Source organism: Drosophila takahashii, chromosome 2R, assembly GCF_030179915.1.
Source record: "Drosophila takahashii strain IR98-3 E-12201 chromosome 2R, DtakHiC1v2, whole genome shotgun sequence".
NCBI classification, from domain to species: domain Eukaryota; kingdom Metazoa; phylum Arthropoda; class Insecta; order Diptera; family Drosophilidae; genus Drosophila; species Drosophila takahashii.
The window spans coordinates 41,945,406-41,965,354 of record NC_091679.1 but is presented as its reverse complement, the minus strand read 5'-3'; the positions used below and the strand labels follow the sequence as shown (position 1 = coordinate 41,965,354).

The window sequence follows — 19,949 nt, the reverse complement described above, 5'->3', positions numbered from 1 at the left end:
CCGAGGCATAGGAAAACACTTCCCCCACCAACCTTCTCTCTCCTGGCGAAAGCCAGACAACAGCAACGACTCTGCGATGGTTATGAAAAAGTACTTAACGTGCACAAAACTTATGTGCCAAGAGATTTTATTTTTTCCCTCATAGTCGGGCAAAAGTTACAACGACATGCCAATTTTTCAAAGGACCAGGGGGGCAATAGGTACTCCAAGGGAAACACAGGGTGGTCTTGGCAAGCTTATAAAATATTGCCAATAATACGTTGTTAGCGGAGACTTGCCTCCCCTAACGCAGAACGCATTTCTCCTGGCGGCCAAACTTTTAATGCACTTCCCCAAATGCACAAACAGAATTGCAGAACTCTATTCAGAGAGGGCTGATCATCCTCCCCACTCTCTGCTTAATTTGTCAAATATAAATGGAAGCATTTCACACAAATAAATGGCCCTAATAATTATCTAGGGAAATGGTTGACTGCACAATACAAAATTATGACCATTTATGACACCTCGATGGATGTTTAGGTAAAAAACTTAAATTAAATATACTTATTTTGGGGACCTATTTGAACATCTTGAGAATTTTCCATATAAAATCATTTGTGCAGCAGTCTGGATATTCGTTATATCTTCGCATTACCAGCATGTTAAGCTTATCATATTACAAAGTAAGATTAGATCTTATTCTAATTTAATTCAAATTGATTCGTATAAAAGGAGCACCACTCAGAATTCGCTCTATCCGTTGTTACCGAGCGATCATCGAAGCCCTGCGTCCAACCGATTCGAAAACCGCAAAGGACACTGGGCAAATCCTCACGCTGCCGAATAGAACGATTCAACTCATCAACGCGGGTGCACTTGGCTTTCAGCTAGTGTGAAAGTATGTGAAGACTGACTACAGAAATGATCCTGTGAAGTATAGTCTTAACTGTTCGTTGTCCAACCTGTGGATCTTGGTCTCGGAGAGGCCAGAACTAGTTGGGAATTACAAGGGTGTGCGCATGAGAAAAATTAACAACTCGTGAGGCGATAAGCAAACACTATGTGAGTATGGCGACGGCAGTATTAGAGGGTGGGGACTCGAATTTGGTTCTAATTTTGTTGTTTCTTGGGTTTCTCGCTTGACAACTGTTGGCGAAGATCGGAAAAACAAAATAAAAAGACAGGAAAAAAAGAAAAAAAAACTTGGCAGCGGTGGGATTCGAACCCACGCCTCCGAGGAGACTGGTGCCTTAAACCAGCGCCTTAGACCGCTCGGCCACGCTACCTTGTGGCGGCGCATGTCAAATGCGCATGAAGAGCCAGAGCGAGAAGGCAAAGGTTGATTGCTAGATTTCTCAGGGTGATTTCCACTTTGAAATTCTGGTACTTTAGAAATTCTTCGCTTTCAGATATTTCTGCCACAACTACTCCCTACTGTTCCAAGTAATTTCGCAGCCTTGCGGTCTTGACAAAACTATTTCGTCGAGTCATTCATTTCATTTACTGCTCCTTGCTGGCGAGCATATTAAGTGGACATCCTCCTCTAAACCGCCCGGAATGCGGCTATTGTTCAGTTTCCGTCGCTGGCATTTCAATTTGTCAATTGTTTGAAATTTAATTTTATTCCGACATAGCAGCGTGCTGGCCAACATTCTTGATAATGCCCACAATTAACTCCATTAGCGTTTTTACCTGGCCGGTTGTCCGGGTGACTCGGAGTCCACTTGGGTTGTACGTGATTTTTTGTGTTTTCCCAGCAGCTGTCTGGCGTGGAAATTGAACAATTTTATAATTATTTCCATGCCGCTCGCCTTTAAATTTGAATAAATCCACGTGTGTGTGGCAAAATATTCGCACTGCTGACGCGGCTTCTGACTTTTTGCTCCCTTTTTTTGGTGGCATTTTAATGAATCCGCAAATGCTGCCTCACAACCCCTTATTTTGGCCTCATATACAAAGCACCCTTGTAGCAACCGCAGACTTTGTTTTGTTTTGCTTTGCCCTGCTTGGCGTCCCGTGCAAAGATTTTTATTGCAATTTTCTAATTTCATTGCGGAGTCTTCTGGCCAACTCGACTCCGATGCCGGCTTCAGTTTATGGCTTGCAACAATGGGAAATTGTTGCTGCGGTTGCATGTGTGAGCGAGGACCACGACCACCGCCTGTCACGCATAAATTCGCATTTTCATTTGAATTTTAAACGCATTTCTAAGCTGACGCCGCCAGGCAAAAACGCTGACAGCTTTGCAAAATACATATAATAAACATTTTAATGCAGCAGAACGGCGAAGGCGGAAGGCTTGCGCCAGAAATTGATTTCGTTTGATTGACATTTTCCCTTTTCCAAATGAGAGCATTTATATGCGCCGCAGTGTGGGTGGAAAAATAAAGACAAGGTGTTGCGCCCATAAAAATAGTTCCACACGAACCGCAGAGATTGAGATACAGATACAGATACAGAATGTTAGAACTCTCCGTGGCTCTTGATGAGCATTTGACATGCGCCGCAACAAGGTAGCGTGGCCGAGCGGTCTAAGGCGCTGGTTTAAGGCACCAGTCTCCTCGGAGGCGTGGGTTCGAATCCCACCGCTGCCAAGTTTTTTTTTATTTTTTTCCTCTCTCTTTATTTTGTTTTTCCGATCTTTGCCAACAGTTGTCAAGCGAGAAACCCAAGAAACAACAAAATTAGAACCAAATTCGAGTCCCAACCCTCTAATACTGCCGTCGCCGTACTCACAATGTGTTTGCTTATCGCCTTACGAGTTGTTAATTTTTCTCATGCGCACACCCTTGTAATTCCCAACTAGTTCTGGCCTCTCCGAGACCAAGATCCACAGGTTGGACAGCGAACAGTTAAGACTATACTTCACAGGATCATTTCTGTAGTCAGTCTTCACATACTTTCACACTAGCTGAAAGCCAAGTGCACCCGCGTTGATGAGTTGAATCGTTCTATTCGGCAGCGTGAGGATTTGCCCAGTGTCCTTTGCGGTTTTCGAATCGGTTGGACGCAGGGCTTCGATGATCGCTCGGTAACAACGGATAGAGCGAATTCTGAGTGGTGCTCCTTTTATACGAATCAATTTGAAAAAAGTTAGAATTATCATAGATAAAATTTACTGTTCTGAAAAACTTAAAACTTTGAGTATCTCAGGTATGGTTTTCTAAATTGTGAAACGATTTATAAATTGCGTATACGCTTATAAATGAATATATTTTCCCGTCTTTTATGGTGGGTAAAATACTTGTCTTTTAAAGAAGAGTTAAATAATGTTCTGATTTCCAAATTATGATTTACAATTGTTATTTAAATCTTAAACATTTCCATTTCCGCCAGTAATAAAGCCACTTTATTGAAATTAAATACGAACTCTTTAACGCTGCAATAATTGAATATGCGGAGCAGTAAACCTTCCTGTTCCCCAGGCAGTAATATTGTTGTTTCCGCCCGCTCTAAACACTGTTGCCTCTGTTGTTCGGTGAAGCAATTAAAACAGCACTTGAGGGGCGACCCTTTTGCCGCTCCGCTTGTTGCCAGTTTCAAGTGTTTTTGTTGCACGTTGACAGTCCGTTAAAGGTGACACAGCCGAAGCGCCACCCACCACCCCCCTGAGAATTATAAAACATTTTAGTGGGAAGCAGATTTCCGCTTTTTTGTCGCTTCAAGTGCGCTTCGTGCTCAAGACTTGGCAGTGAGTGGTCCAAAAAAGAAAAAAAACGGTAAACTGTAAATTTGTAATAAAATTTTCGCTAATGGTTTTTGGGGGGCGGTGGAGCCTCTAATTACTTAACGCTGCATATGAATGGTCCTCGAGCGAGGGCGTGATTTTTGGCTTAATTCAGAGTTGCAACGATCTCAATTAGTGGATGATGATGACTACTTGGAAGTGCCTTCAAGTGGCATGTCCTTGGCGAACTTTTTCATGTTCGTGTTTTGGTTGGCGAACTTCTTCAGTTCCTCGAAATGGGCTCCATACGTTAAGCCATAGTGCATAAATATTTGAGGAGCTTGTCTGCTGCACGCAACAACAATTAAGTGCTGCCTAGTTTTTGTCAACTGTCCCATTTGGTTTGGCCCGGGGGCCTCGTTTTTTGCCATTTCTGTTGCCAAACACGACACAACACGTACTGAAAATTTATTTAAGCAATGCAAAGCAAATACGAGTGGCTGTTTTGGAACAGTGCGTATCATGCAAGGTAGTTTCTAAGGGTTTCAAAAAATTAGAACCCTAAATAAGGCCTTATATTACTATCACTAATAGGTAAATGTTCAAGATTTCACAAACCAATTATTTTGAATACAATTAAGTTTCAAGTATTAAAAATTAAAGTCAAATATATGGACTACCTAATTTTTAGAATATATAAACAGAAATTGGTTTTAAAAGAGGGAATAGAAGAAATAGGACATTTTTTTTACAATTTTTGACAATTTTTGAAAACTTTCATATCCGTCCTTTAATTTATTCCTAACAAAGTATAAACCTTTGATACACACTGTTTCCATTTCGGTTAACTTGCAAGTGCCTTATTTTTTGAGTGCTTACATAAAAACACATTTGAAATGCGGTTAAAGGGGAAAGGAAAAGAAGAAGGATGTGGAAGGGAAATGGAAAATGGAGCCGAGGGAAAAAGAAAAGCAAGCACAGCAGTCGAGGAAGCGCCACCTAGGGGCCCGAATTGACATCATCATCATGCTCTTCCTGGGGCCAATCGATGATGATGATGATGATGATGCTGATGGCAATGCGGCTGATGCCGTAATTGATGTCTTTGCGACATGCTTTCCCAAAGTGTTTACGTTGGGAATTACCCATGTGTGTCACTCAGTGTATGTGTGTGAGCGAGGGTTGGGGGGCGTTGGGCGGTTGGCCACGCCCCCAGCTAGTTGACAGCCTGCCGTTTACGTGCACTTAATGAAATGTGCCCCAAAATGGAAGCACGTACCGGGCATCTATTTAATGAGCCCGGCAAGAGGTTCTTCTTGCGGAGGAAATTTCAAGAGGGGTTCTGTCTTTGGGGGTGGGTGGAACAAATATCTATGTATTCCTCATGAAATTTTTAAATGTCGCAGCTTAAATTCAATTTAATTTAGCTGCACAGGCTGCATTATTTAATGGCACTCACACGTAAGCGGCTCAAAGAAAAACCCTCTAACACTCTGGGAAAAAACCTCAAACCTAAAACCCCAACTCCGACCGCAGTTTAAAATTCATGTGAGCTTTTCAACAATTTTCCCAAACAAAATGCGATTAAATGTGCGGAAAATGCTGAGCTCTTGTTCTCGGGTTTTCTCCTCTTGTTGTTGCTGCTGCTGGATAAGCCACAATGGGTTAAGGCAACGTCTTGTTTGCACATGTGTCGCTAGGGGGCGCCACCCCGCTAGCCCCTTAACCCCCTGACGCCGCTTTGGAAAAGTCGGAAAAGTGGGAAAAGTCGGAAGTCGGAAAACATTCATACACACTCACATGCCGAAGGTGCAAAAATGCGTTAAACATAACATGCTAATTCCTGGCGCCTGCAGCTTCAATCTTTCACCTGGCCAGGTGGAATTCCCACCCGCACCCAGGGATATATGTATGTGCACCACCCACCATCCTTTTGGCCCTCGGAGATCGTCCTGCGGCAGGACTCACTCGTTGGCTATGTAATACGAGCGTTTTGTGTGCCATTTGATGCCCAAGTTTTCCTCTATTTTCTGCCATTTGCATTTGTGCTCTGTGTGGCTTCTATATTCCCTGCCAGGAGGCAGTTTCATTTGGCTTTTAAGCTATGTCAGTACGGACATTAAAAACATTTAGTAGAATTCAGACAAATTATAATAAAAAGTTTAAGAAAAACTACAAATGAAAAGAGTTGTAATTTTTGTAAATTTATTTCTTTAAACACTTTTTACTATTTTCTATCTATTAATAAACGTTTACATCCTTTTTTTTAATAATAAAGAAGAATAAGAATAAAAGAGGAAATTAAGGGTAATTTAGAAAAGATATATTAAAATAAATATATATAAATCAACTACTTAAATTTAAATAAATTTTTCTTAATATATTTCTTTAAAAAAGGGTGTTTACTATTTTGATATCCCACTTATTTCAACACCTATCTTTTGGCATTTGTTTTTTTGTACTTTTACGGAACTTTTGAGGCGTCTGACTTTTAAAATTTCACATTTAAAATTCACTAAATATTAAATTGGAACTGATTCCATCGATCGGAGGGTTCGTAGCCCTGGGAATACATACAAAAGCTTTTTGGAGCTTTTTCTCTCTCTTATTTATTCACGTGCAATCAGTTGATTTTTGCACGCCGCCTGTTTAACGTAGTTTTTGATATGGATACCTCCAAAAACGGCATCCGGGGATCTTCCTTCAAGTACGGACCGGCTGTACGGATCGGAATCGCGGTCCTGGTGCTGCACACCGTCGGCTGGTTGGGTTGGAAGGCTGTGAACCAGGGTGCGGAATCCAAGGAGGCGGCTGCCAATGCCCAGCACGAAAAACTACGAGCGGCATTTGCGGAAAAGTGACGTAACAGGGGGGTAGTGATAAATCAATAGTTGTTAACAAACTGTTTTAGACTGAGTGAACTCTAAGTAATTATTTTTGAACACCAAAGAAAATTGAAAATCAAAATAATACGTAAATACACAATTAGAAAAGAATATACTTTATAAGCCCAATGCTCAGCATTATGTTTAAAGCTTTTATCAGATAATGATTGTTTATAATAAAGTGAATACGCACGAAAAGGTGATAAAACGGTGTTTAATAATAAAACGGAAAACAATAAAAAGTTGGTAAATAAATATGCAAATGATCATTTGCTTTTGGAAACATTATGGTTTACTTTCAAGATGGTTAACCAATATTAAATACGGAATATTTACTGGTCAAGTTAATAAACTTGCAACTTATTTATAAAACGATCGAGAGAGAGTAGCTTTGGCTCTCCCAATTCCACCAAAAACCTCCAGATAAAAGCTTAGCTGGCTTTGAACAGAGAAATCAAACAACTATATGCCAAAGCTTGGCTCGATTCAGTAACGCAGTTCCTAAGCCCGAGGTTACAAGTCGAAACAACTGGAGAAACCCATGGATTTACTATCAAGATTTGCACTGATCGCCGGCCTGCTGATGCTGAGCTGGCAGTGGACCATGGCCATGCCTCCAGTTCCCAAAAGCCAACCTATCAACCAACCCATCTCCAGACCCGATTTACCCGGAATGGACAACTCGGCCATATTGGTGCAGAGCATCTTCAGCATCGATCCGTCTTTGTGTCCCAAGGGTTATATTCGTACTGGCCCTCATAACACGTGTCGCAAGGAAGCCTAAAAAGATAACGACTGTCTGGGAATTCCAGGAGATTAAGTAATATTAGGTCAATAACTGAGCTCCAAAGAGCGGCGTTAATTGAATAACGAATGTCAGACGGGAACGTGCCAAAAGCTGTGTTTTTATTGATACTGATACATAATTTATACACGCAAAAAATAAATTATCATATATTTCAAACCACTGCCGTAAAAAAATGTTTGAATTTGTATTAATGTTCAGTATTTAATAGTTAACTCCAAATTAAAATACTTTTTAGGTGGTTAAGTTTAAAAGAAATCCATTGTTATACTGCATGGATCAGGCTGGTTTCCGGCATCGATCAACGAACAATTGAAAGCCAGATGGACACTTCTTTTCGACTTGGAGCAGTAATAGTATTACTGACAGGAAGAGGAGATATACGAATTTTCTAAGGTTGAGTCCCATCCTCTAAGCGGTCCAGTTTCCTCGAATTCCAAAACAAAACTAATGTTTCCCGATGCCCTTAAAGGCCTTTCATGTAGGCATTTCCCTTGTTATGAATTTGACAGCTGATGGGTAGTGCTCACTTATTTGATTAGACAAAGTAACTAATTGCATACAACACGGTACTTACATTTTTTAGAGATAAGGCTTTTTTTCAGAAAACAGATAAATTTAAGAAAATTATATGAAGCACATTTTTAGTGATTACAAACAAATTGCAATGCTATAAATCAGCTACACTGGAATACGTAATCTCCTGACTCATTTGGTTGCTAAAGCGCATTTTTTTGTTTTCCAGTCCCTTTATTTCCCCTAAAAACAACATTCTTTGGTAATCTCTGGGAAACTTGTATTACCAATCTTGCATAAACAAACTTAATACGATTTTTTTGAATTACTCATAATAAGAGATTTATAGGCAATATAAAAAGCAATCATTTATTTTTAAAACATTTAATGGTTTACTTTTAAGAAAAAGTTTCTTCTTTTACCTACATTGGTCTGTTGGTTAACCAATATTTACGGATCACCTTAATAAACATGGTAAATTTGCAAAACAAATCTGTTAAAAACGATCAAAGAGAGTAACTTTCGCTCTCTCATTCCCACCAAAAGCCCCACAGATGAAAGCTCTACTACCTTTGGGCAGAGAAATCCACTACTTATAAGCCAAGCTCCGCTCGAATCAGTAACGCAGTTCTCAAGCCGAGATTACGAGTCGAGTACCTGGGAAAAACCATGGATTTGCTATCAAGATTTGTACTTATTGCCACCCTGCTGATGCTGAGTTGGCAGTGGACAATGGCAGTGCCCACTATACCAAATAACCAAAACAGTGGAGGATCCAGCAGTCAACAGCCTCTACCGGCAGAATTTCCCCCTGCTGGAAGCATCTTTAACCTCGATCCATCTGTGTGCCCAGAAGGCTATGTTCGGGGTCCTCGAAATAGGTGCCGTAAGGAGGCCTAAAAAGATAACGTCTGTTTTGGATAATATTCGGCGTTAATTCAATAACGAATGCCAAACGAGAACGTGCCAAAAGTTGTGTTTTAAGTGTAACTGAAACATAAAATATACACGAACAAATAAATTATTTAAAAACTAGCTATTTCTACATGTCTTAAACCTTTTCAACTTGGAGCAGAAACAGTATTACCGACAAGGAGAGGAGGTATACGAATTCTCTAATCTTGATTTTCATCCCCTAAGCGATCCACTGTATTACAATTTTTTATAAATACGCTATTTTACTTTCTTTTAAAAATTGTAAGGGTCGTTTACTTTTTTAAAAATTAATGGGTTACTTTCAATAAAAATGTATTTATATATTGGACTGCTGGTAAACCAATATTTACGAATCAACTTAATAACTTGGTAAATCTGTTAGAAACAATCAGAGAGAGGGTAGCTTTGGCATTCTTACTCCCACCAAAAGCCCTCTAGGTAGAAGCTTAACTGCCTTTTAGTTGATCCAAGCTGAAATCCACTACTTATAAGACAAGCTCGGCTCGAACTAGTAACGCAGTTCTCAAGCCCGAGATTACGAGTCAAGATACCTGGGAAAAACTATGGATTTTCTATCAAGATTTGCACTAATTGCCGCCCTGTTGATGCTAAGTTGGCAGTGGACATTGGCTACGCCCGTCTTTAGCGTCTATAAGATCAATCCATCTTTGTGTCCAGAAGGCTATATTCGTGGTGGTCCACAAAACAAATGTCACAAGGAAGCCTAGGAAAAAAACGTCTTCCCCGGAATTCCAGGAGACTACATACTTAAGATTTTTGGTTTAGAAAAGTTTTCAATTTATATTATTTAATATTAAATTTGTTAATGTAGGTAGGGGAGAGTGGGGGAATTTCGTCACAGGGGCAATTTCGTCACCTGCAATATCTCGGAATCCATAAGTCGTAAAAATATATAATTTTTTTGTTTTAGTCCTTCAAGACGGCCAGACACAACCAATGCATTTGTTTTGCACAGAAGGCCAAGATAATTAAGCTATAATATTAAATGTGTTTTAACAGTTCAAAAGCTACATTTAGTTCTCGACGAAATTTTTTCTGTATGCCACAATTCAAAAGGAATAAGATACACGATTTTTTATATAATACACAGTGCTATAATGTGCATTTCTGCGTCAGTGATTTTTAACTTCGCGCCTAATTTCGCAAGAAAAATAATTATTTCTAAAAAAGTACGGTCTGGGGAAATTTCGCCACCCTACGCTAAGGGTAAATTCGCACCTATTTTAAATACATATTTTTATATTTGACGAGCTGTCTAACGAACAGACAACCAGCAGCAGCAACAAATATATGACGTCAACAAAAATGGTACGCTTGATCAGTGTAGCATATTTTCAGGCGTTAAACTCCCTACATTTTTCAGGTGACGAAATTTCCCCAGTTGTGTGGTGATTTTACCCCCCTGTGTGGTGAGATTGCCCCAGTATATTGGTTTTACATTTTATTTTTTTATAAATCACCAAGCTAATTAAAAAAATAGGGGAATGTCACATTTTAAAGCTTGGTGCTAACCGCATTCAACAATAAAAATAGAAATATGATAACGTGTCTCAAGATGGACAAAAAATAGCTTTGAAAAAATGCTGACGAAATTCCCCCACTCTCCCCTATATAATATTTATTTAAATAAATTACACTTTGATTGAGCATTAATTTCTTTAATAACAGTGTTTGGTATTTAAAAGTTATCTCAAATTAAAATACTTTGCGGTACATTGCAATATATCACTTGTCAGGCTGGTTTCCGGCAACGATGAATAAACAATTCAAAACCAGGTGGACAATTCTTATCGACTTGAAGCAGTAATAGTATTACCGACAAGGAGAGGAGATATAAAAATTCGCTAGTCTTGAGTCCCATCTTCTAAGCGATGAACTTTCCTCGACTTTCAAACCAAAACTAATGTTTCCCGAATTCATTTCAGAATTTCCCTTGTTATGAATTTGACAGACGATGAGTAGCGTTCATTGATTCACTGTATTAACATTTTTAATAGATAAGGTTACTCGCAGTAAAAAAAAGTAGCATCACTGAAAATCATAAAGTGATGACATCGTATTTTCCTTTAATTCATAATTACTAATTGAAAAATATTTCAATGCTTAATATCGGCTACCCTGGAATACGTAATCCACTGACTCATTTTGGTTGCCAAAGCTCACACACTTAAGTCACTTTACTTCCCCATTGGCAATCTCTGAAACACTTGTACTACGAATCTTGCATAAACAACCTTATCAGCTATGTATATAAAGATTTGCCCCAAAATAAGGTTTGTTTTTTTAATTACTGATAATGTCAGATTTATTGGCACAATGAAAACATTAAATGTATAATTGCATACAAAGCAATCTCAGTATTTCCAGGTATTCGTTTCCTACTCATCCCCTAGGCTTCCTTCCGGCAGCGTCCCGCCATGAGTTTGGTTCCCTCCGTGCATTTGGGATCCAGATCGAACAGGGATCGCTGATCCGTCGACTGCGGCCTCACTTCCTCAGCCTCCGACTTGGGATCTCGGTGGGCTCCAGGTGCCTGACTCAATTCGGGCGACAGAAAATCCTGGGTACTGAAAAGATCTTGGATGTTGTTGCCCACAGTATCGGTGGATGAAGGCTGTTGCTGTCCCGGAATCGGTTGGATGGTCTTGCCGACGCCAGAGCCTCCGATCTCTTGATCCTGACCAGGTCGTGGCTGCAAAGTTTTCGGTGACTGGAAGTTGAACTCAGAGAAGTCCTCGTCTTGGCTGCCAGGTCGTGGTTGAATGGGATTATTAGGGGATCCAGGTCTTGGCTGTTGGAATCCACCAATGTTTTGCTCTGGCTGCTGGAATCCCCCAGAGTTTTGTCCAGGTTGTTGGAATCCACCTGAGTTTTGACCAGGTCTGGGCTGTAGAGTATTTTCACCGCTTCCTGGCTGTCTAAATCCTCCAGTGTTTTGGCCTGGCTGCTGGAATCCTCCAGAGCTCTGACCAGGTTGTCGGAATCCTCCTGAATTTCCGCCTGGCTGTTGGAAACCACCTGCAGTTTGCCCAGGTCTCGGCTGTAGAGTATTTCCTCCGTCACCGGGCTGCTGGAATCCGCCAGTGCTTTGGCCTGGCTGCCGGAATCCTCCTGGGTTTTGTCCAGGTCTCGGCTGTATGGCACCAGGATAGCTGGGTGTCTCCTCACTGCTGCCTGGTTGTTGGGAACCCGGTGCCTTGCCTCCAGGTTGCCATCTGTTAGAATCTCCTTCGGGTTGCTGAAAACCTGGCTGACCCCTGGGAAAATCTCCACCGGGCGGCTGTTGGAATCCCGGTTGTCCCCTGTTAAAATCCCTACCAGGCTGCTGACCTCCAAAATAACCGCCAGGTTGGTAGCCTCGAATCGGACCACCAGATGGATAATACGGTGGATAACCACCACCTTGTTGATAATCTGGATAATGTGGAGGAGGCGGAGGGAATCGACCGAAGGCGTTGGGCGGTGGTCCATGATAACCATGACCATGATGGCGATGGTGGTGCCTGAGTAATAGAAAAATCATCATTAATAAATTGTAAAGAATATATTATAAATTAATAATAATCTTAAGAAAACATTGTTGCTTGTTGACAAAACGGCAATTCGAAAATAATAGATTAGATTTTTTATTTCTGATTAAAGAGAGTTCTTTAGGTCACTTACTTTATTTCTATATAAGAAGTACAAGTTTTAAACTAGTTTACAATATTAAACGTGCTACTATATGGCTATATTTTATTCATACTTTCTTTTAAGCTCTTTAACTCCAATTTAGACTTCTTTTAGTAGTTATTTTTAAAGGTTTCTGATCTTAAAAAGATTGTGTTGTACTCACTGGTGGCCTAGTCCGCCATTCTCCACATAGTAAGGATTCTGGGCTTCGGTCCATTGTCCACTGATCAGCAAGATCATTGACACAGCCCAACTCAAAGATAAGAGTTGGGAAAACATTTTCGACTCGAGATCGATACACCAGGCGCGTTGAATATTCGAAGCAGACTGATCCGTTCTCCCGACGCAAAAGATGATCTAGCCGAGGATGGTGAGTATATATTTTGAGCCGCTGATAAGACAGGTTCATGACATCAGATAAGGCATCGAATTACAGTCCCCAAAGAGAAGGGAATAGCAGTCCCAGCTGAATGCACCGGAAAGTTGTTTGTGCTATATGTATGTATACTGACTCACCGTTCTGAGCTCCAAACTATAATTACTTTGTTTTACAAGGCATACAGTTTCCCCCCAGAGTTTCTCCCACCATTGTGCTGATAGTTTTCTACGGGGATTTTTTCCGTATGACATCCAAAAAGGGGTTGACTAATCACCCAAAAAAAGACTCGGACCATTAATCAATCATTAGTTCTATTCAAATATCACTTTATTGGCTAACATCGATCTTAAAGACTAAAGACTAAGCCGGCTTTCGACAGCGTTTGGCATGCAACTCAAAGCCGGGTCTACATTTTGCGGAGGTCTCTAGTAATATACGATTGTCTATGGTGGGCATCTCTGTGGTGGTTCCATTAACCAGCTCCTCAGATGAAATAGAGATATCTTCTGTAGAGTTTGTGATTTCCAAAAGCGTTGTAATTGTGGTCGGAGGTTCCTCAGTGGTCGTTGTCGTCGAGTTAACCACCGGGTAAGTGAATTTCGAATGGTGTTCATCCTCATCGCTGTCCTTGGGAAACACAATGCGATCGTCGTTTCCGGGTCGTGTTCTTGCCTCGATAAGGAGGAAAACCACCGGCAGGAAGCACAGCACCAATGGGTTAATGCGAATCGACATTGTCGGGGAGATGCGCGCTTGTTTGCTACGAAGAAGCTTCAAAGACTGAGCGTGGAGGCGACTGACTGGCGATCATCTTTCCATTCACATTCCCATTCCCACCAAAAAACCAGATAAAAGATCGCTGCGAACTGATGGGGAACACGAGTGGGAGAAACACTCACGCGCTCTCCCATAAAAACAAAACGTAAACAAAGCAGAAGAAGAGCAACAAGCTTTTTAGATATATACGTACTAGGCTACACTGACAAAAATTTAAACATCCAATAAAAGAAAAATATTTTTTCATTCAATAAAATGCAAATTTGAAAAACAAGAGCAAAAAAGGTTTGAAATTTTTAAAATATTTTTTCATTTAAAAATTAGAGAATGACAAAAAACAAGTTTAAAGACTGGAAACAATTTCTTTAAACTCAATTGTAGCCTATTAAATCTCAGGTGCTTCACAGTGCATTGCTTTTAAGATTTATTTATTGAAGATCTAGAAGAAATGCTAGGCAATCTTGCGGCAATGGTCATTGACGGTGAGGGTAGTGCCCTCCGGACAAATCTTTGTGGTTTCCAGGACAATCCGCGGTCCAATAATAACGCCTTTGGGATCGGAGACAATGGTGGCTGGGGTGGCTTGATCCCAAGGAGCTGGCTTATCCGATTCGGGTTCTTTAACGAAGGTTACCATCTTGGATTCGCTGGAGGGATGGGTTTTGTTTCCCTGACGGGATGGTACTTCTATCTCCCCTTTGGTTGAATTATTCGGAAGATCACTTATGCTTCCGGTTTTGTTGGGAGTATTTCCTGGTTTCTGCGAGATATTTTCGTTACCCGTATTCCGGGGCGAACCCTTTTTGCTTTCCTTGGGCATCAAGAGGGTGACATTCGTGGCTCTCGGTACCTCCTCCATTTGTCGCTCGATTTCCCTGAGTCTGGACTCCAGTCGGATGGGCGGATTATTGGTCTTTGAGTCAGAAGGAAACACAAACTGATCGCTGGGCACTCGAGCTGCACGATTTAGATCCAATGCCAAACACAGCCAGGCAAACAATAACAGCAGCTTCGATCGGGGAAGCCGCCGCGTAATTGCCATCGTAAAGTCGGTTTTGTGTATTTGCAATCGAAGCCCAAGTAAACACGTTCACACTCGCCAATATCGCACTCGAGACTGAGTCTCTTGAGTCTCAGTTTCCGGCCCAGTGTCTCAGTATTTCTGATTCAGTCTTGGATCCACTTCGAGAGACACAGCAGACACCAGAGACACCACAGAAGTCGGGGTCCGAGAGGCAGTAGCGCTGTTAGTTCTACAACCTGCTGGCAATTGAGTGCCAGTTTGTTTGCACGCTGATAAGAGCGAAAAGGCAGCCAAATGGCAACCGCTTACATAATTAACTGAATAATCAGCGAATCGGTCGAATAACCGCTAGCTAGCCACTGCACTCGCCAATGCGAATAATCAATTTTCAAGGCAGCATCTGATACTTTACAACAGGTTGTTTCCTACACCACTGAGTACTCATTCGAATGCTATTTCTGTTAATGCTAATAATTCAAAAATTATTTCAAATAGGACCATTCAATAAAAAGTTATGAACAAACAAATTAACAACGATAGGTTGCTTATCGACATCTCACTCGCACTTCCACTGTCCGTCCGTCTGTCCGTCCGTCCGTCGGTCCGTCCGTCTGTCTGTCCGTCCGTCTGTCCGTCCGTCCGTCGGTCTGTCTGTCTCTCTGTCTGTCTGTCTGTCTGTCCAACTATAATACAACTATATCTTATAGCTTCTACAGGAAAAATACAACAGAGTAATTTAACAAATTATAGCTTTGGTGTTAATTGACATGTAACCTCCTACGCTTAAGAATAACATTTTCTGAACTGTACCGAATTTCGAACTTAATTTTATTAAAATCGGGCGACTATATCAACTATATCTGTCCAACTATAATACAACTATATCTTATAGCTTCTACAGGAAAAATACAACAGAGTAATTTAACAAATTATAGCTTTGGTGTTAATTGACATGTAACCTCCTACGCTTAAGAATAACATTTTCTGAACTGTACCGAATTTCGAACTTAATTTTATTAAAATCGGGCGACTATATCAGCTTATATAGCTACCATAGGAACGATTTAAAAATTAATGGGAAATTGAAACTGATTTAGCTTAGGAGCCACTATGAGAGACAAAAGTCGGGGTTCAAAGGGCTTTATCTGGCTTACTGGCAGCCTGATAAGGCATTCTTGGGAGAAAAAGGATTACATTATTAATTGAGTAATAAGCGAATCGGTTGCACTCCCGATTGATCGCTTTCTAGGCAACATCTGATATTTTACAACAGGTTTTACTCATTCATTGTACTCGTACCAATTTGAATGCTATCCGTCACAAGACGCGCGAATATTATCTTATTTTCCACGTCTTATAGAAAAGAATTGGTTCAAAAAAGTTATAAATACGATTGCCTATTTTAAAATAAATTACTTTTAAATACATTTTTAATAGGACCACTCAATAAAAAGTTATAAGAAAACAATGAAATGCTCCTTGCCTTGCTCCTTGCACATCTCTATCTCTTACGCGCTCCCTTTGGCTGAGTAATGGGTATCTGATAGTCTAGGTAATCGACTATTTCCTTTATTTAAAATTTTTCAAATTTATTTATTTATTTCTTATTTTTATGAAGACATACAATCGCTTAGTAAAGGAATGACCATCTTCCACTACATAAGTATGTGCCTGCTTTTACATATTATTACGATACTAACATAATTTAAATTTTTTTTTGAGATTACAAAAATAAGTTTTGTGTAGACGATAATTATATATTTTATTTTCTAATTATTACCTATTTTTTCTCAGATTTCTTGTTATATTATTAGCCGACCGACTGTGGAAATCGCCCTTTTTACACTCTTTTTTTGTGGAATTGTTGTCACATATTTCAAAGCCTATATCCGACAAATCAAAATATGTCGTATTTATGCTTCCGTTGGATCCCGTAGAGAAATGGCTTTCAATCACAGAAATTCCTCGGTGAATAGATGAATTATTCGGGACCTCGTTCACTTTTGTGGTTCCTCTAGATGAATTTCCAAATCCATGCACTTCCCTTAGTGTGGAAATGGACTGGACGCGGGGCACTTGAGCCGCCTGATTTAGATTCAATGCCAGATACAGCCAGACAAGCAAGAACAGCAGCAGCAGCCGCAGAATTGCCATCGTAAAGTTGGTTTGGCGTACTTGCGATCGAAAACCAAGTTTACACGTTTACACTCGCCAATATTGCACTTGCGACTAAGTCCCTGAATCTCAGTTTCTGATTCAAAAACTGATTCAGCTTAGGAGGCACTTTGAGAGACATAAGTCGGGGTTCAAAGGGCTTTCGCTAGCTCACTTGCAGCCTGATAAGACATTCTTGGGAGACAAATTTTATTTATTATTTCATTCTCAAAGCAGTTGCAAACTAAGTTAATTCAATGAGAGTTTTAAGATTTAACTATCCAGTGCTTTGCCTATGCTCTTTTGTGGCAGTGGCCAATTTGGAAGGTATATCCCGGCGCACAAACTTCAGCGTCTGCAGTTTTCAAGTCCAATGCCACGAACATCCAGGCAATGAAGAGCAGAAGCTTCTGACAGGAAAGTCGGTTAATCAGCATTGTGAAATTGCGTTTTGGGTTATTTGTAATCGAAGCTCAAGTAGACACGTTCCCACTCGCCAATATCGCTCTAGAGACTGAGTCCACGAGTCGCAGTTCTCGCCTTTATAGCGATTTCCAAAATTTCAAATCTAATGTTCTACCACACGGAGTATTATATGCCAACACAAGTTCAACAAATTGATTGGTCGCGCTTTCGTGTACTGATTGAAATTTTACAATATTTTAATAATGTTTTATATTAAAGTGCTCTTTAGAATTTTTAATGCTAATGTTAATACATTTAACTATATTATATAGTTTTTCGGCAAATATATCTTGCTACAAAATTCACTCACTGTTAAACACTTATATACAATTTAACTCATGGTCCCCACCTGTCATTTATATTTATTTAAATTTATACGTTTAAAAATTTTACAATATTTTAATATATTTTCGACTTCAAGTGCTCTTTGGAATTTTTAACGGTAATGTTTATACATTTAACTATAGTACACCCAGAAAAAAAAATGACCTAACATGTCAAAAAATGGCCTAGAATTTAGGTAAAATTGTCCTAAAACTGGAGCTAAGTCCTTGAATGGCCTAAAATTTAGGATTGTATGACCTAAAATGTTAGGCCATTAATGGCCTAAAATGGGGTAATTTTTGGCCTAGATTTTAGGTAATTGGCTGCCTTAAAATATAAGAAAACCCCTATCCAAAATTTTGGGCTTTCTTTGGCCTAAAAATTTGTACTGAAAAATGTTTCATATTATAAAGTAAATACAGAGAAATTTATAGCTAACTCGAGGTCAATGTCGGCTTAGTCTTCAAGAAGTCGTCATTATTCCAACACACAAAAACGAGCGAAGAGGCTTCACTGTTTAGCAGTGAAATCGCTGTTTTATTCAACGATCGAAGTGGGTTACCATGCAAGCCGCGCTATAACTGGTTGGGAATTATAGCGTCGCTAGAAAGGTATCAGAGTTCCGTGCAAATTTATTTAGGTAAAATGCATAAATTTTAAGGCCCACGATGACCTAAAATATTAGGCTATACGGGACCTAAATAGTAGGGCAAATATACCAAAAATTTAAATTTTTAGGCAGTACATGACCTAAAAAGGAACATTTAGTCCATTTAAAATGTTTTAGGCTATGCATGACCTAAAATGTTGTCCATCATTTTTCTGGGTGTATATAGTTTTGCAGAAAAATTTTAAATTTGAACGCTGTGATCTCAGAAACTTTAAAAGATATAAGATTTGCATTGAGAATGCAGGTTCTAGGGGTACATTCGGAACGCAGGGCTGTTTCATCAATGTGCCACTCCTCTATTAACGATACAAAGGCAAATAAACTATTTGGTCTTATTTTAGAAATGGCCTAAACGCCTACAAAAATTTTATTTTGAATGGATGGTTCGATTAGGATAACTCGAATTTTAATTTTCATTAAAATGCATTCGGCTCCACCGTTCTTCCCAGCTTTTATTTCTCATACTTTCTTTTATTACTTCACCTTAATTTCTTATGGAGGTGTTATACCTCCATTCTTGCGGCAGTGGTCAATTTTGAAGGTATATCCCGGCGGACAACGTACAGCGTCTGCAGTTTTCCAGTCCAATGCCACGAACATCCAGGCAATGAAGAGCAGAAGCTTCTGACAGGAAAGTCGGTTAATCAGCATTGTGAAATTGCGATGCGCAAGTAGACACGTTCCCACTCGCCAATATCGCTCTAGAGACTGAGTCCACGAGTCGCAGTTTTCGCCTCTATAGCGATTTCTTAAATTTCACATCTAATATTCTACCACACGGAGTATTTTATATGCCAACACAAGTTCAACAAATTGATTGGCCGCGCTTTCGTGTATTGATTTAAATTTTACAATATTTTAATAAAGTTTTATATTAAATTCTTTAGAATTTTTAGTGCTAATGTTAATACATTTAACTATATTATATAGTTTTTCGGCAAATATATCTTGCTACAAAATTCACTCGCTGTTAAACACTTATATACAATTTAACCTGTCATTTATATTTATTTAAATTTCTACGTTTACAAATTTTACAATGGCCTAAACGCCTACAAAAATTTTAATTTTGAATGGATGGTTCGATTAGGATAACACGTATTTCAATTTTCATTAAAATACATTCGGCTCCACCGTTCTTCCCAGCTTTTATTTCTCATACTTTCTTTTATTACTTTCACCTTAATTTCTTAGTATATATAGTAATCTATATATATACAGTACTCTTCACGAGCTCACCCGCGGGGTTATACCTCCATACTTGGCATGGTATACTCTTCAAACATTTCTTAGCGCCGGCAGCCTTCCAATCCAATGTCGCGAACATCCAGACAATAAAGAGCAGCAGCTTCGGACAGGAAAGTCGGTTAATCAGCATGGTTGAAAAAGGTTTGTTTTATTTTAATCAAAGCTCAAGTAAAGAAGATAGCCCTCGCCAGAATCCCTGTAGAATTTGTTTGTCGGGGCCGCAGTTTCCGCCTTTATAGCGATTTCTAAAATGTAAATCTTATATTCTGCAACACGTATTACCCAATACCAGTACAAATTTTAAGAACTGACTGTCTGAGCATTCGTGTCTGGTTTTAAATTGATTTAATGTCTAAGCTTACACATACATATGACTATAGCACATAGTTATACCCGTTTCTCGTAGAGTAAAAGGGTATATTGT

At 39.7% G+C, this 19,949-nt stretch overlaps 6 protein-coding genes and 4 non-coding genes across 10 annotated transcripts; 5 read left to right on the top strand and 5 right to left on the bottom strand.

Moving 5' to 3' along the window:
* Positions 1 to 718: 718 nt before the first annotated feature.
* Positions 719 to 926, bottom strand: LOC123002766 (small nucleolar RNA U3). Its single transcript, XR_006412298.1, has one exon. It is a non-coding gene; the product is annotated as a small nucleolar RNA U3 (small nucleolar RNA).
* A 260-nt stretch (positions 927 to 1,186) lies between these two features.
* On the bottom strand, positions 1,187 to 1,268 carry TRNAL-AAG (transfer RNA leucine (anticodon AAG)). The gene has a single exon. It is a non-coding gene; the product is annotated as a tRNA-Leu (tRNA).
* Positions 1,269 to 2,494: 1,226 nt separating this feature from the next.
* Positions 2,495 to 2,576, top strand: TRNAL-AAG (transfer RNA leucine (anticodon AAG)). Its single transcript has one exon. It is a non-coding gene; the product is annotated as a tRNA-Leu (tRNA).
* A 260-nt stretch (positions 2,577 to 2,836) lies between these two features.
* LOC123002755 (small nucleolar RNA U3) lies at positions 2,837 to 3,044 on the top strand. The gene has a single exon (XR_006412287.1). It is a non-coding gene; the product is annotated as a small nucleolar RNA U3 (small nucleolar RNA).
* A 3,216-nt stretch (positions 3,045 to 6,260) lies between these two features.
* On the top strand, positions 6,261 to 6,742 carry LOC108058925 (uncharacterized). Its single transcript, XM_017143919.3, has one exon. It carries the CDS (start codon positions 6,316 to 6,318, stop codon positions 6,508 to 6,510), a length of 195 nt encoding a protein of 64 aa, XP_016999408.1. The 5' UTR covers positions 6,261 to 6,315; the 3' UTR covers positions 6,511 to 6,742.
* A 167-nt stretch (positions 6,743 to 6,909) lies between these two features.
* LOC108058924 (uncharacterized) lies at positions 6,910 to 7,503 on the top strand. Its single transcript, XM_017143918.3, has one exon. It carries the CDS (start codon positions 7,076 to 7,078, stop codon positions 7,316 to 7,318), a length of 243 nt encoding a protein of 80 aa, XP_016999407.2. The 5' UTR covers positions 6,910 to 7,075; the 3' UTR covers positions 7,319 to 7,503.
* A 961-nt stretch (positions 7,504 to 8,464) lies between these two features.
* LOC108058930 (uncharacterized) lies at positions 8,465 to 8,890 on the top strand. The gene has a single exon (XM_017143924.3). It carries the CDS (start codon positions 8,525 to 8,527, stop codon positions 8,753 to 8,755), a length of 231 nt encoding a protein of 76 aa, XP_016999413.2. The 5' UTR covers positions 8,465 to 8,524; the 3' UTR covers positions 8,756 to 8,890.
* A 2,191-nt stretch (positions 8,891 to 11,081) lies between these two features.
* Positions 11,082 to 12,822, bottom strand: Gbp2 (Growth-blocking peptide 2). Its single transcript, XM_017143956.3, has 2 exons — positions 12,648 to 12,822; positions 11,082 to 12,315 (listed from the first exon to the last, which is right to left on the bottom strand). The coding sequence occupies exons 1-2, from the start codon at positions 12,761 to 12,763 to the stop codon at positions 11,202 to 11,204; spliced, it is 1,230 nt and encodes a 409-aa protein (XP_016999445.3). The 5' UTR covers positions 12,764 to 12,822; the 3' UTR covers positions 11,082 to 11,201.
* A 343-nt stretch (positions 12,823 to 13,165) lies between these two features.
* Positions 13,166 to 13,888, bottom strand: Gbp1 (Growth-blocking peptide 1). Its single transcript, XM_017143958.3, has one exon. It carries the CDS (start codon positions 13,596 to 13,598, stop codon positions 13,224 to 13,226), a length of 375 nt encoding a protein of 124 aa, XP_016999447.2. The 5' UTR covers positions 13,599 to 13,888; the 3' UTR covers positions 13,166 to 13,223.
* A 159-nt stretch (positions 13,889 to 14,047) lies between these two features.
* Positions 14,048 to 15,201, bottom strand: LOC108058931 (uncharacterized). The gene has a single exon (XM_017143925.3). It carries the CDS (start codon positions 14,680 to 14,682, stop codon positions 14,092 to 14,094), a length of 591 nt encoding a protein of 196 aa, XP_016999414.2. The 5' UTR covers positions 14,683 to 15,201; the 3' UTR covers positions 14,048 to 14,091.
* Positions 15,202 to 19,949: the final 4,748 nt, after the last annotated feature.